Source organism: Tyto alba, unplaced genomic scaffold (genome assembly GCF_018691265.1).
Source record: "Tyto alba isolate M040663 unplaced genomic scaffold, T.alba_DEE_v4.0 Super-Scaffold_2, whole genome shotgun sequence".
NCBI classification, from domain to species: Eukaryota; Metazoa; Chordata; class Aves; order Strigiformes; family Tytonidae; genus Tyto; species Tyto alba.
The window spans coordinates 83897510-83912302 of NW_024881282.1; the positions used below are offsets into that span (position 1 = coordinate 83897510).

Genomic DNA, 14793 nt, shown 5'->3' on the forward strand with positions numbered 1-14793 from the left:
CTTTGGAAGACTTAACGCCTTCTCTGTCATCAGCAACTGAGGCAGCCTGAATGTCAACATTCTTCTATTGCAGCTAATTTGTCCTTAAAAACTCCTTCAGAAAGCAGACTGCGGTTGCAGCTTCCGCTCTCTTAGACATGACCCATTACATCAGACCTCACTGACATATGGCTCTAATGAGCCACGTTGCAAACAGCCTAAGATGTTGCCATCCATACCTGTTCTGCCTTTCCAGGAGGTGACTCTCTTTCAGAAGAATCGATGGATGAGATCAACACCTATATCCATCCTGAGTCCAACAGGTTAACTTGCACTGCTGTGAACGTTAGTTTAAAGAGTTGGTTGTGTTTTGATCTAGGCTACAGGAATGTTTCTTATTTTCAGTTAACTCTATAGCGTTACAAGTTTTGGGTTCAGGAGGCTGAAGACACTGTCCTATGTAAGGAGGGAAAATTCAAGTCTCTTGTGTTAAGTATCTATGAACAAGTCATGAATCAAACTCATGATTCTGGCTTAAGTTTTAGTAGTACAAATTCAATTTGTTATTTTATCATCTGTTTTCATTTTCTATTTTTTCTCTATAACAAACATAATCAATAAAATATACAATAACCATATGATGTTCTCATCATCACAGCTCCTGGATACAAATATTAATTTAAGTATTAATGTTTTAAAAATCATATAATGAAAATTACTACAGTTGGCCACATCAAAGTTTAATGAATGATCTTCCTCTTTCCAAATACACAATGGTATTATGGGTATATTTCTACTATTTTCTTTTTATAAAAGGTATGGCTTTGACAAAAGTAATTCCTAATATTAGCAACAAGCAGCCAGGAGATGGTACATCATACAGTGGAGAGTGAGAAAGGTATAGCTCTGCTGTTTTTTCCCTCTTTTGCGAGTGTAAAACAGGATGGGGATGCTTTATTCAGTGGCTAAATTCAGAATGAGTATAATCAAAGTGCAATACCAGTGAAATCAAGACAAATTAATCCTACTCATTGCAGTATGAGATTTGTCCCACAGCTTTAGGTCTTCACGGAAATTTAACCATTTGTCTATTCTCCTTATTGCTTAGAGAAGGCACCCAGTATTTCCATGAGATTATTTAAATGTAGAATTATTAGAAAATTTTGCAGCTACAGAGATAGATGGGTTTTACATAAAATCTCTGCTCTTTGTAGCAACCCAATGTGATACTGAGCAAGATAATGGTCAGAAAGAACATTGCTAGGCTCCTAATGAGAAACTGTTGACAGTAAAATTACACCAACATTTATCAAAAAGCCAATAAATGTCAAGCATGGGGCCTTTGATGCAGTAGCTCATAATTCCTGTTCAGAAGCCTTTGCAGTCTCTTCAGGGCATGCAATCATCCTGCATTTCTGCTGATTTTACTGAAAACTTTGTTGCTGAAGAAGTACAAGTAGCAGGTGTCTGCATTCAGGATGCCACGATTACAGTGTCATTGGCTCACCAGGAGACCTCAGGCAGAGCACATTTGGCCTCAGTTTCCCCATCTGCAATACAGGAATGACAATATAGGAACTACCCAAAGGCAAATCTGTGAAGGGCACAGTGTTGCCATCCAAATGCTCAGAAATCATGAGCTAGGTGGTAAAAGCTACGATGCTGACTTTTGCTCATGAGTTAATCATGTATTTTTAAGGTTGGCTACATCCAGCTTTTTGTGCCTTTGTAGTACATACTTTCAAGCTCTCTCCTCCACAGCTACACGAGATTACTTCAGACCAACACATAACTAATTCTTAGCTAGTCTGCTGAATTCTGGGTGAGGTAGCCTTAAGAAAACCACAGGAAGTTTATATAAAAGCTTTTATAAAGTCCCATTCTGTTACTCAGCTCTGTGGAACGTGAAAGATACAAATACCTTGCTCATCACCCAAGTTCTCTGCTTAAGTCCATCTTCAGCATATATCCCCTAAATGATGTGGTGAGGCAGTTTGTTGCCTCGTCCATGAATTAAGAACAACCTTGTGCTGAGTGTTACTCGAGCTGTCACTGCATTCTGGCTTCCTTGTTTGCCTTGTTCACGAGGGGAGCCTGAAGTTACATCACAAGTGATGACATGATAATATCCTCCAGATTTTGTTTATGTATCTTTTCTATAATTTCCAGATAAAGGCTCACAGCCATTTTTCTAAGGCCTCCATGGACTCTGAGGCTGGATACTGGAAATTCCTTGCTTGCATTTTCTTGACCAGTTTCCAGCCTTTCCTGTGTATATGAATAGGAAATATGTCCCTGTCTGTCATTTGCAGTGATAAGCTGCATCCTAGAGACTGTACACAGATGGAGTCGTACTTAGTTTACAGAGAAAACTGAGTGTATGCCACATGCTATTAGGGTCACTTGAAACTAGGCTAATTACCTGGCAGACATCGCTGCAGAGCAGATTCTTTAATAAAAATGAATGGGGTGACAAGGGATAGACTCCTTGCTATTTCGGGACAAACTCTCTCCTCAGGCAGCAGATAGCCACAGTGGTAAGGCTCCCAATATATCATTTGGTTTGCTATTTCTTGGCTGTAGAACTTAATTAACAATTCTGGAACCAGTCTGTTTCCCAGAAATAGCCTGTAAATCCATTGAATTAAACAATAAAGGCAGATGTGGGCAAAAATAAAAATCCCACACAAGTCAGCAATGAAAAATTATGTTGCTTTGTCAATCCATAGGGGCCAGTACAGGAATGTTCTAAAACCTTCCGAAGCTTCTCTGTTTAGTGGTTCAAGCAAGAGGGAAATGTTCCTGTGGATGCCACCATTTTTGCAACTGATGATTACTAATTACATAATTACTTTATTGCATGAAATAGTACAAATACTGTAAAAAGTGAGTTAAAACATACTTACAAATAATTTTTCTCTTCAAGATATGAAAGTACAACACAAATATCTGTCATACCTGTGAATTAGACTGAAAAAGACCACGAGCCTAGAAATGCATTCTTAAGGATCTGAACTCAGTTGTCCAGAGCACTGTGCTTCCTCAGCCTCCACGGATTTGAGCTGTGAAGGAGCTCAAGGCATTGTGGTGTTTGGTCTTCTACAGGGAAAGCCAAGAATAAGGTAACACTCCCAACCCTCTACCTATCATATAAACAACCAGAACACCCTTTTTGATAGTTAACTTCCCCTCCCATCACCATTTTGTCTTGATAAAGTGTGCCTGTTTTTAACTTTATGTAACACTTCCATTGATGTCAGTCTGCTCACAGTGAATAATGCTAAGGATATCTGTATGTCTCTGTAATATTAGTGTCTTCTGAGGCCACTGAAATTGAGTGAATCCATGTGCAGGAATGAGATGACCAGAATTTGATTCTATTGCAGTATAACTATTTAAAATGACACAATTATTCTTTAAAAATGCAGATTTTATTTTCTTCAGAAATTTTAAGCAGGAGTTATTAATAATGACAAGACCTGTCTTGTGTAGTTGACAATCAATTGCAGAAGGAGGATTTCTAAATATCTGAAATAATGTGCTCATCCAAGCTATCACTCATGTTTTAACATGGCCAGTGAAAACATTTTATTACTGCAGTTAGTTGGAAGGAGCACTATTCTGCAAAAATCAGATAATGTACTTATTTCTAAAAGCCTGGAACAACAGAGCCAGTAGAGATTTGCTGAGTAGTTGCAAGATAGCCATTAAATATAAATATTTTTAAAAACAATTTACTCTTTCCTAATGGTTTTAGAGCAGCATGTGGGAACAGAGTCTACGTGCAGCATCTTACTGCATTAAAAAGGACATGATGAAGGTTATTGGACTCCAGATTTAACCCTTCTATCTCTTAACTGCTCATAAAAGTTCCTAACCTATATAAACTATGTGAGTTTATATAAACTTATCCATCTTTCCTAGTGGTAACAATACAAGTTTATATTTTTAAAACAACTGTTCCCAGTTAGGCACAATTTCCACATTCCTATACAAACAAGCTATTTTTAATGGTGAATTCAAGTTTAAATTTCCACTTCTCAAATTAAAAATGTCAGCAGAACTGGAAATTGCTTTCTCTATCCTAAGTATGCATTGTAGATGGAAAATAGAATTGTTCTATGGAGCTGTATATGTATAAATGATATGAGTATTTATATCGCTGGTTTGAATGAAAATGTGTAGGCGAGATAGAAAAAGAGTCTGATTTTTGCTCCATACTATCCAAGTTTTGCCTCCAGTATAAGGAATAACAGAATTTAATTCTGCTACTCAGGAAGCAAAGTGTCATTCAACGCCTTGATACCAGCAGTGCACTGACAGCCTATAGCCCGTTGCTAGTGCGCGGGAGGCAGATTGACCGAACCATGAGACCACTTCTCGTAACAGGGGGACATGACAAGGCTGACACTACCAGCATTGTCTTTTGTGAAATGGCTCTCATGCTCGGGTCATTCTGAAGCAGAACTGCAGCAACTGCATTGCACAGCACTTGGCCTGGGCTTCCTCTCACTCCACAGAGCTCTTTCATGGCCCAAAGACAAAGGTGTTGAGTATTCATTGCAGCAGTTCTTCAGTTCAAAGTGCCCAAAATAACAGGCAGGCCTGTCAGCAGGGTGGTTTTTAGCACGAGTCTGAGGATGCTCAGCAGAATTAGGCAAGGCCTATGGGGATAGTATCAGGGCACTGTGAAGGGCTAAGCAAGCCAAAGCTCGTGTGGATTCATCCATACTGAGTAATCGATCCCAGGAGGAAACTGTCCCAGGACTTTGCTGGGTACCTGATCACTCCAGAGGAGAACAGAGGAATGAACTAACACTCATACAGACAGGGAACCAAGGACATGGGAGCAAACATACCTTAAAAAAATCCTTCTTGATTTATGATACTTCCACATTTGGAGCTTTAGTAGCTGTAGGTAGGATTCATCTGATCTAATTTAAGACATCTAAATCTGAGTTTAGCACTTTAGGCTACTGTTACTGTCAACAAAAGAAAAAAGGCCCATTCATACAGTGATTCACCCGGTCTTTCTTAGATGCCTATTTAAGGATTAAATAGATGAGCCTTCATGATCTGGCTGTGTGGAACTTCAGAAGAAATGTCTTTGCGGAGATGCCATCCCACATTGATCGCCATGGATTGGTACCAAGGCTGATATCATTCAGAATCAATAATACATCATCAGAAATTCTGCCAATGATGCGAAATTGGGGGAATGGCTGACACACCGAATGGCCTGGCTTCAATCCAGAAGAACCATAATCTAAGGAGAAATGCAAGTTTCTGCACCTGAGGAAGAATAACCCCAAGCACCAGTAGTGGCTAGGAGCTGACTGGCAGAGCAGCAGTCCTGCTGAAACCGGGTTTACAGTGGATGCCCAACTGAGTAAGAGCCAACAGTGCATTCTCATCACAAATAAGACAAAACGCATACTGAGCAATACTGACTGACTCAGAGTGGTCATCAGATGGAGGGAGTACTTTGTTCTCCTCTGCTCAGCACTGGTGAGGCCATATTTGGAGTACAGTCCAGTTTTGGCACAACCAGTACAAAAGGGATGTGGAGAAACTGGAATTGCTCCACTGGTGAGCTACCAAGCTGGTTACCCAGAGAACATGACCTACAGGGAGAGTGGAAGAAGCTGGACCTGTTCAGTCTGGCACAGAGGAGTCTAAGTGTGGTCTAACTGCAGCCTGTGATTACTTGAAGAGAGTTACAAAGATAATGGAGCTGAAATTTTCTCAATAATGTCAGACAATGTAACAAGGGGCAACGGCCAAAAAAATGCTGCTTCAAGGCTCAGACTGGACATTAAAAAAAATATTTCACCAGGAGAGTTGTACACTGCTGTAACAGATTACCCAGAGAAGCAGCTGAATGCCTGCTGTTGGAGGTTGTCACAACCATAAATCCATGACTGAACTGCTCCAGTGTCAGTAAAATCCCAACTCTGAGCACAAGGATGGACTTTGCAACTAACATATCTAAGATTCTGTGATAAACTGAACACGTACAGCCTGAAAATTACAGCTGGGTCGAAACACTGCCAGGTCAGAATCTCTCCTGAAGCCCAGAGGCAGTGGCTTCACAATGTGCCCTTTGTGAAACTAAATGCCCCCAAGTCGTGCTCAGCCTCACTGTAGTCAATAGCAAAATTCTGTAGAGCTGGGACAAGTGCTTGAACTGGTGGTGGAAAACCAGGATTTGCTGAGGGAGACAAACTAATAATACATACACTTCATAAGCAGCTATATTCATAAGGAGCAATGGACTACTGTTACAGGCTTTTGTCTGTAACATATAAACAGTACTGGAATCCATTACAATATCTACTACTATAATCTCTGGAATGTCTCCAAGCCCTTTAATTATTTATTAATAACAATAAATGGAAATTCTCATCCAGAACTATGGGGACAGGTACTGAATAGGGTGATCTGAGCTCTCTCCCAGCCCCTGCAATTCCCTAAGTAACCTGGGACATATTAAACTGATTTTTGCAGCACAGAGTTCCTTCTAAACCCATAGATTAAATTAATTGCTGAAAAAAACCCATTCCATTTGATTTTTTCTTAATATTTATTTTATACTTAGAATAAATTTATTGTGTCTTTGGCATTTGTAAGAAGAGAAATTTAACTTGCAGTAAGAACAAAAATATAGTTCCTGAAGGCAACTGCGTGAATAATCATAAAGCACAGCTAAGGAAACAAGACTCATTTCTTCTCATCCTGAGAGTGTGACCAGACAGGTTTACGTTTCTGAATAAAGGCTTCAATACCTTCCTGCCCATCTCTCAAAGTCAAATTGTCTACCATGACCTGGGTAGTCATTCTGTAGGCAGTATCAAGGTCCTGTGTCATCTGTCTGTAAAAGGTGGCTTTCCCCAATGCCAGGACGGATTTGCTGCTTTCGCATATCTTTTGAGAGATTTTCATGGTCTCCTCTTCCAGCTTGTCTTCTGGTACCACCTTGCTGACAAGCCCATGCATTAATGCTTCTTGGGCAGAAAGAGGTTCACCCGTGAAAAGCATCTCTAATGCCACCTGGACAAGAAAAAAATACTGTATTAAGTCAATTCAACTGCCTTATTGCTTTGGTTGGTTTGGGGAATTTCAGTCTCCTCCTTCAAGTGCAAGTTATTCTTTTGACAAATGTAAGATTTAAATCTTTTGGCCTCTTAAACTGCCAAGGAAGTGTTAAGAGGTTTCAGCAAAGAGGACTGGGTCTAAATCTGGCCTTTTTCAAAACTTGCTCACTTATTCCAGATGTCCTAGGCTGACACCTCTGGGTTGCTTTTCAAAAGCCCACAATCTCTAGTGATTGCAGTAGGAATTAAGAGAGATGTGGATGGTCCACAATGTCAAATGACTGAACTTGGTATTTTAAGCAGGGCATATAACAATAAATAAAGACTTACTACGTCAACGCGTAGTTCTTAAAAATACCTGTCTTAGTTTTAAGTTTGGTTGGGGTGTTTTTTTTAAACATATCCTTCTTACAGCTGCATCTATTTCAGTCCTCTGCTGCTTCTAACATCTTGTACTTGAGGTTTCAAATTTAAAAATCCCCCAAATACTCAGTGACTATTCAATGTTATATACCAGTAAGAATTTTTGTACATGACTCCTGATGCAACGGACCAATACCCTGAATCATAAGAGCTGATTATCCTCATTTGTATCTTTGCTTTGGTGGCCATAAACAATAGCAACATTTAATTTGATAAAAGGTAAAATCAGTAATCCTGAGAACTGCAGGAAATGTTCTTGCTACTTTGAGAAGTGGCACAGAGAAAAGTATATCCCACACATTTAAAAATGGTAGTCATAAACCCCAGAAATACTAATTCAGGAACAGTTATAACTGTGCACTGTAGAACACTTGGAAAAAAAACCCACAGACAGACTATATTTGAACAGGATGACCTCACAGATAGGACATTTAAACTTGGAGCTCTTATCCAGCAATTGGACTTGTACAATTAAGTCACTGCATCTCAGCAGAGCTCTGCTGGGCTTGCAGAGTCTGTCTGCATGAATCCAACTGTATCAGAACTTTAAATTTCTTTTCTGAGTTATGGAAGCTTTACAGATCTGTTTATGTTATGTTTACACTACTGTTTATGTAGTGAGAGATGTGTAGTCACAAGCAGTGTGAAATAAAGCAGGAAGAAAGCATAGGAGGGTTTTAGATGCTATTTAAAGCATCTTGATCTACACCCAGGCAGATCATGCTGTCAGTGAAATGTCACTGCCGGGCAAAAATTGATACCTCGGTGGGATTGATATCCTGAACTTGCAGGGGTTTCCTCATCCGGGGAGAACATCACTATCTAAAGCACAGAGCTGTCTGTTGGAAAGGAAGGGGATCACTGAGCTGGTGTGCTGCTGGTATGAGTTCATGCTGGTTGGAATTGCATTAGTAGGAAGCTGCTTTCCCTGAACAGAGGTCATCCTTTTATGTTTCCCAGTCCAAAGAGTTATGAAGATGTCTTTTGCAATGAAGTATTTTGAATGTTGTACTGCAGGACGATAATGTTTAGGCAATGGAAATAAAACTCCTAACATGCGAACCTACTTCTTGCAAACTTACAAAGAGTATCTGGGAAGAAAGCTTACCTTTCTTGGAAGAGATCTGCCCAAGGCCACAGCTGGTGTAGAGCAAAACAGTCCAATGTTTACACCAGGAGTAGCAAATTGAGATTTCTCACTTGCCACTGCGATGTCACAGCTTGCCACAAGCTGACAGCCTGCTGCTGTAGCCAAGCCATTTACTTTGGCAATCACTGGTACTGGAAGCTTCTGGATTAAAGTCATAACCTGCACGCACAAAAGAAAGTGGTCAGTTAGTCCCTGAAATTTAAGCAGTGGCTGTTCTAAAACTTTAAATTGCTTCACACACCTGATATATGCATTTTCAGCTTGCTTAATTGGAGTTTAGTAAAAGAAGTAAGCTCTCTGCAAAAACTGTTCTAATGCAGAAGACCACTGCTGTTCCAGTATCTGCTGTGTTTATGTAGCATGAGTCAGTCCTGCAAATTCCAGTGGAAATGGAAAACACAGGAATGAAAGGCAGAAACATGTGTTATCAGATCTGCAAGGAACCTGGGTGTCTCTGCACTGCGGGTCTAGTGTTCCGGGCTGTGGGAAGATGTGTACTGGAGACACACCATCCCCACCTTCATTTGCCCCATAATGGAAAACTGACTTAATAAAAGTCTCTGTCCCAAGGAATCAAACCAGCCTCTTGCTGGTTTCTGCATGATCTTGAGTCTGGGTTGATCTCACCCAAACACAGTCACTGGATGTCTTTCTAGGTTTACTCTGCATTCCAGGGAGAGACTTACCTGCCAGGAAACAATTTTTCCTGCTTACATTAGACATAATATTGGAAAACACACTCATTCTCTCTCTCTCTCTCTCTCTGATAATTCTTATTCAACTCTCTCTCTCTCTGATAATTCTTATCCAACTTCAGATAGCTGAAGTTAAGAAAGATGAATTTGTCTTAAATTTTCTAACTCAGGTACTACTTCACAGTGGGAATCAACAAACTCACCTAATTTTAATGCCTGAAGATAGAAAATGCTAGTTAAATGATTACAGTCATTATCTGGATTAAAAAATAATAAATCTCATATTAACACAGTATAGCAAGATAGCAAATTCTCATTTGCCAATTCAATTTCTCCAGTAGATGAAGTCTAGCAAATTTTATGTTGCTTAGGTAAAATTAACTACATTCAGTGTTGAATTTGATCAGTCTGTTTAAAACCAATTTTTCAGTGGATCTTGAGAAAAAGAGAACAAAAGTGTAACAACACATGCATGTATACAGACAAACAACTATAGGGTGCTCCTGTGGTTATAAAAATTCAGTCAACTCCCTCTCTGATAAAAAACTCCTGGTACTTATGCTTTTGTATTTGAACAGTCTCTGGAGAAGTGATATTCTCAGCTGTCTCAAACTTGTACGTTGCCAAGTACTTAGTTCTCAGATACAGCATTATATATATAGCATTGCTAACACTGTTATGTGCATGGGGAAACAGAGAAGTAGCAGCTGAGGTGACCTGCTTAAGATTACCAGGTTCCTGACAACCAGTCCAATGCTCTGGACTCCCTAGTCCACAATGCTGTGAGCATGTCATTTAGGGTAAGATCCATTCTACTTAAGTATTAAATTTAGGATCCCGTTTTGGAAGCCCTGAAAAGTACCTTTCTCTCTCTGTTGACCAAAAAAAAAGCAGAAGTCAATTATTCTACCACACAGCTAAAATTTAGATATTAGTTAGGATACTAAATAAAGCCTAAATTAATTTATCTATTTCTGTTTGCCTGTAAAGTACCATTATTACTTAACAGTAAGACCTTCTTCCTCCATGAGGATAACAGTGAGTTCTGATTTATAAGAAACGTAAATCCCTTTAGGATACTTAGGTAGAGAGTTTAAAGCACCCGTGACTACTGTGAACATCAGAAAAAGGATCACTTCAAGTGTCATTTCTTCTCTTATATTTAATTTATTCCTGAGCTTGCTTTGCCAGTTTCACAGAAGCATTTAGGTTGGCGGTGACCTCTTGAGATCATCGAGTCCAACCCCTCTGCTCAAGCAGGCTCGGGTAGAGCAGGCTGTCCAGGACTGTGTCCAGTTGGGTTTTGAACATCTCCCTATATCTGAATTTCAGAGTCTTGGGAATATTAATCTGAAATTAGTATACCATTTTTCATTTGTAATAATGCTCCTTTACTAAACTTACTATACTTAGAGCACCATTCTCACAAAGAAAACTAGGCTTGTTTTTAACTCTAAATGGGGACGTTCTGTTATTTTTTGCTATTTCTCTTTATTAAACGAAGTTAAGTTGCTATACTACTCTGATCCTGAGTATAGCCACAGTGCTAGATATACATACAGGATAATTTAAATTCTTATAGTCCTTAAAGTGAGAAATTTATCAACTCCTGATTTCATGCTATACGGAGTAAATTTCACGTTTTCTGCCTGATCTTTCCTATTCCATGACCTGGAAGCTGCACGGCTCAGTTTCCACTGAAAACATACTGGTATTCTGCTCTGCAACTGCAAAATTAATATTGAACTAATGGCTGCTGAACTATTGGACCATGGCTCCTTTCTGATGCAAGCACTAACCTGTCATTCTGTCATATCTGTGTTTACCTCTTTGTGATCACCATACCAAGATGAAATCCAGGCAGAGCTGCCAGGATGATTCCTTCATAATACAATGAAAGCCCTTCAGTGGTAACTGTCACACATGGCATTTACAGCATTTATTAAATATGGGCTTGACAATGTCTATAGAGATCATTATTATTGGAGGAACTAGAACAAAAGGTTTCAAATTACTTTCTGTGGTCACACTGAGCAGGATTAGGGGTCAAATTCTAGTGCTGCTACAATCAAAGGGGTTTTTGCCATTCTCTCTAAAGGCTCCAGGATTCACTGTAACTTCATGACCTTCAAGTCTGTGCCTTTATAACAAGAACTTGTATGGGCAACTGCTGACTGGGCAACCAGTGAGTCAGATCTTACTTTCACATTGTCTACTTGAAGTTTAAGCTGGTCTTGAGTTATTAGCTACATGTTGGGAAAGAACATTTGATCCCAAGTGATCTGAAGATGGTTATCCTGAGATTTCTAGGAAATATGTTGCCGAAATACTCAGCTGCAAGGAACACTACCTGAACTAAGAAACATGCCATGACTGTACCCACTGTCTAGCCCTTTTATCTGCAGGTAGAGAAATCCAGGGAAAACATGATTTCACCAGGATCAGGTATTAAAATAGCAGAGCAGCAAAAAGCAAGGAATCTGTAGCAGCTGTCTGTGCTTTAGCTAGCAGATGAGTAATGCTGTCCTTCCTTAAACCAGTATCACTGCTTGCTCTTAATACCAGACAAAAGGGGTGGCACTTAAGAAGAACTGCTTACCTCTGCACATATTTCAAATACTTGGGAATGATGCTTCACATCATCTTCGCTTGACAGTTCCTTTAAATCATGGCCAGAACAAAATACAGGTCCTTCAGCTACAGAGAATTTTAGGAAAAGTCAGTCTGAATTAATCAAGAAACCAGGGGTAGAAGCATATCAGTGCCCCAGCTGAAAGTATGTCAGTGGTCAAAAAGGAACTTGGGGAGGGAGTTTTACAGAGAGTTCTAAAATATTGCCTTCTGGGTTTTGTAACAACTTTAAATTGCCACAATGTAACACTTAACCACGGTAACACCCATAAACATTTTTAAAGGCCTAGTTTTACTTCCATTCCAAGTTAACTCAGTTAAAAATAAGGCACTTCACACCTCTGAGCCCAGTTTCTTCTGAGGAAACTTGGTACAATGTAAACTAGTCAGCTGGAGCAAGGATGGAGTGCTCTGCTCTCAGACTAATAAATACAGTTAGTCTCTATTTATTGGACTCAGCATTAATAATTAACTTTTGCTAAATAAGCACTGAGATTTTTGTGTCATAAGTGTTCAAGGCCACAATGGCAAAAAAAAAAAAAAAAAAAGAAACAAGGTTGTTCTGCTAGAGGAGAACCTGAAGTGTTGTTGGGGCATCTTTTCCCCTACTGCTAAAATCATCATCTAGAGAATCCCAAAAAGCATGTCCAGGGTTTGGGCAGGAAAAGAGCAGGTTTCTGTGGACCTAAGCTTTGGATTTGCTTGCCTCCAGTGACAGCTAAGATCAAAACAGCCTTTATGGGTACACTGTCTTTACAGCATGAGGATATCCTTTGTCACGAGGGTATCTGCCATGAGAATACACCAATGTGATGCTTTTGAATCTTTCAGAACTTCTCAGGTATTTGTATGGATGTGACATTTCTAGCCACAGCTCTACAGACATGACCTTACCTATGCATTTGTTTTTTACAGATCAGATTATTGTGACACAGTCTATCCAGAAATAACTACACAATTAACATCAGTCAGCCCATGGGATCAGAAATACATATCTGGAAATTAATCACATCTATATTTGTGCCTCAATGAAAAAGAATCCACTGCAAAGTCTGTGTTAAAGATTCAAAGCGTTCCCTGAGAAGCCTTTTACTTTCTTGAGATTTCTTCTTTTGCATTCCATTCAGCAAGGGAATTGGAAATCAAGAGGAACATGCAATTTCTTTTTACACTAAAACAAAATAACAAATTAAATTGTGTTTGCAAACTCCCAGACTACTGTACTCCCAAAGAAGAACCTGAAGTGTTTCACAAAATTTGTAACTGCTGTTTGAAATGTTGAATATATATATTTAAATTCACCCCTGTGAAGTTAGCTTACTTCCACTCTCACGTGTGTGTGCACTAACACACAGTGTTTTCCTCTACATACAGAAAACAGCAGCATCCTATAAATTAATAAACCTATTTCTCCACAACGTTTGGAAGGGAGAAAGGGCAAGATTATCTTAAAATAGCAGAGGAAAAAAAGATGGCTTAAGAACAGTTCAAATTTCATTAAGAACTCTACAGGTTAATACCTAAATGGAAGAAAACTGTAATAGGCTCTGAGAGAGAACGTTTTACATCTGCAGGTTATGGGTGATTGCAGTATCAATATTATGGTCTCTTCTTCATCGGAGAGTTTTTAAAACAATTTTGACAAATCAGTGGCAAAGATATCAAGGCTGATCCTGGCTTAGAGCTGGGGAACAGAGCACATGGTTTGAGAAATCTCGTGAGCCCTGTTTACTGCAATCTAAACCTGTGACCAAAGGCAAAGTGTCAGACCAGCTTAGCCAGTTCCTGCAGGAAAACCCCTATCTGGGAATGTTATTTCTTTAGTTTGATAACCATTAGAACCTGGCTTTTGTTCTGTTTAAAGTATTCTTTACACATAGTTTTTAAACCAATTATTTCATCTACTGATTGTTTTTACTGAAAGCTCATCGGCTCTGTAAACACACTGCATAACCTGACTGAAATACTGACATTTTGAAACGTGTTTCTAGTGTTTCTTCTTAGACGTCCCAACTGTCAACAAAAATATAACAAAACGCAAGCCAAGTGTTAATTCTGTGTTCAAAAATGAGGATTAAGTACAGGAGAGTGGAAACTGGCATGAGTATGAAAGAACAGCATGAGGGCAGGGCCTGCAGGGTGAAGGCACCGGCAGGAAACCCTGGATGGTCCTGGAAAACAACACGCAAGTCCTTTCCCGTCCTATTTTCTGTAACCTGTGAGCGATTTCGGTTTAAACTCCATATGATCCCGTTTCGCCTCCTTCCCTCGCTCTGCCTTTCTCTTCCGTCGGCCTTAAATGCCGGAGGTACCTGAAATGATGATAACTCGGAGGTCTTTGCCTTTGACGTCGTGCAGCAGGTCCTCCCTGAGGGACTGCAGCATGGAGAGGGACAGGGCGTTTCTTTTCCTCGGGTTGTTCAAGATAATATTTCTGTAAAAGCCGTTAAATACAAAGAGTACTGCTATATATATATATATATATATATATATATATAAAAAAAAAGAGAATACCCGCATTCAGAGCTTCAAGGGCAGGCTCTTAGCGCTGCCACCCCCCCCACTCCCCGGCCGCCGCCGCCTCACCGGACGCCCTCCGCCTGCCGCCGCACCGTCAGCTTCCCGGGCGGGGGCGGCCGCCCGCTTCCCGCCGCCGCCGCGCTGCTGAAGGCCGCGGCCAGCGGCCCCCTCAGCCGGGCCAGCGCGGCGGCGGCCATGGCGGCCGGGCCGGCGGCTCGCTACCGGCCCCTAGGCCGGCGGGCTGAGGCCGGGCCCCCGCGGGGCGGCGCTCCCCGACCCTGCCGGGTCTGAGGGCGGCCCG

The 14793-nt window shown here is 40.4% G+C and overlaps 1 protein-coding gene across 1 annotated transcript; it reads right to left on the reverse strand.

The window, feature by feature from the left end:
* Positions 1-3391: 3391 nt before the first annotated feature.
* Positions 3392-14711, reverse strand: ECHDC3 (enoyl-CoA hydratase domain containing 3). Its single transcript, XM_042792547.1, has 5 exons — positions 14559-14711; positions 14285-14406; positions 11941-12038; positions 8605-8805; positions 3392-7029 (listed from the first exon to the last, which is right to left on the reverse strand). Exons 1-5 carry the CDS (start codon positions 14687-14689, stop codon positions 6700-6702), a joined length of 882 nt encoding a protein of 293 aa, XP_042648481.1. The 5' UTR covers positions 14690-14711; the 3' UTR covers positions 3392-6699.
* Positions 14712-14793: the final 82 nt, after the last annotated feature.

Coding starts and splice junctions, on each gene's coding strand:
- ECHDC3 (XM_042792547.1), bottom strand. CDS start 14,689: ATGGCCGCCGCCGCGCTGGCCCGGCTGAGGGGGCCGCTGGCCGCGGCC. Junction 14,407..14,558: donor CGGCAGGCGGAGGGCGTCCG/GTGAGGCGGCGG, acceptor CGGCTTTTACAG/AAATATTATCTTGAACAACC. Junction 7,030..8,604: donor GCAGATCTCTTCCAAGAAAG/GTAAGCTTTCTT, acceptor TTTCTTGTCCAG/GTGGCATTAGAGATGCTTTT.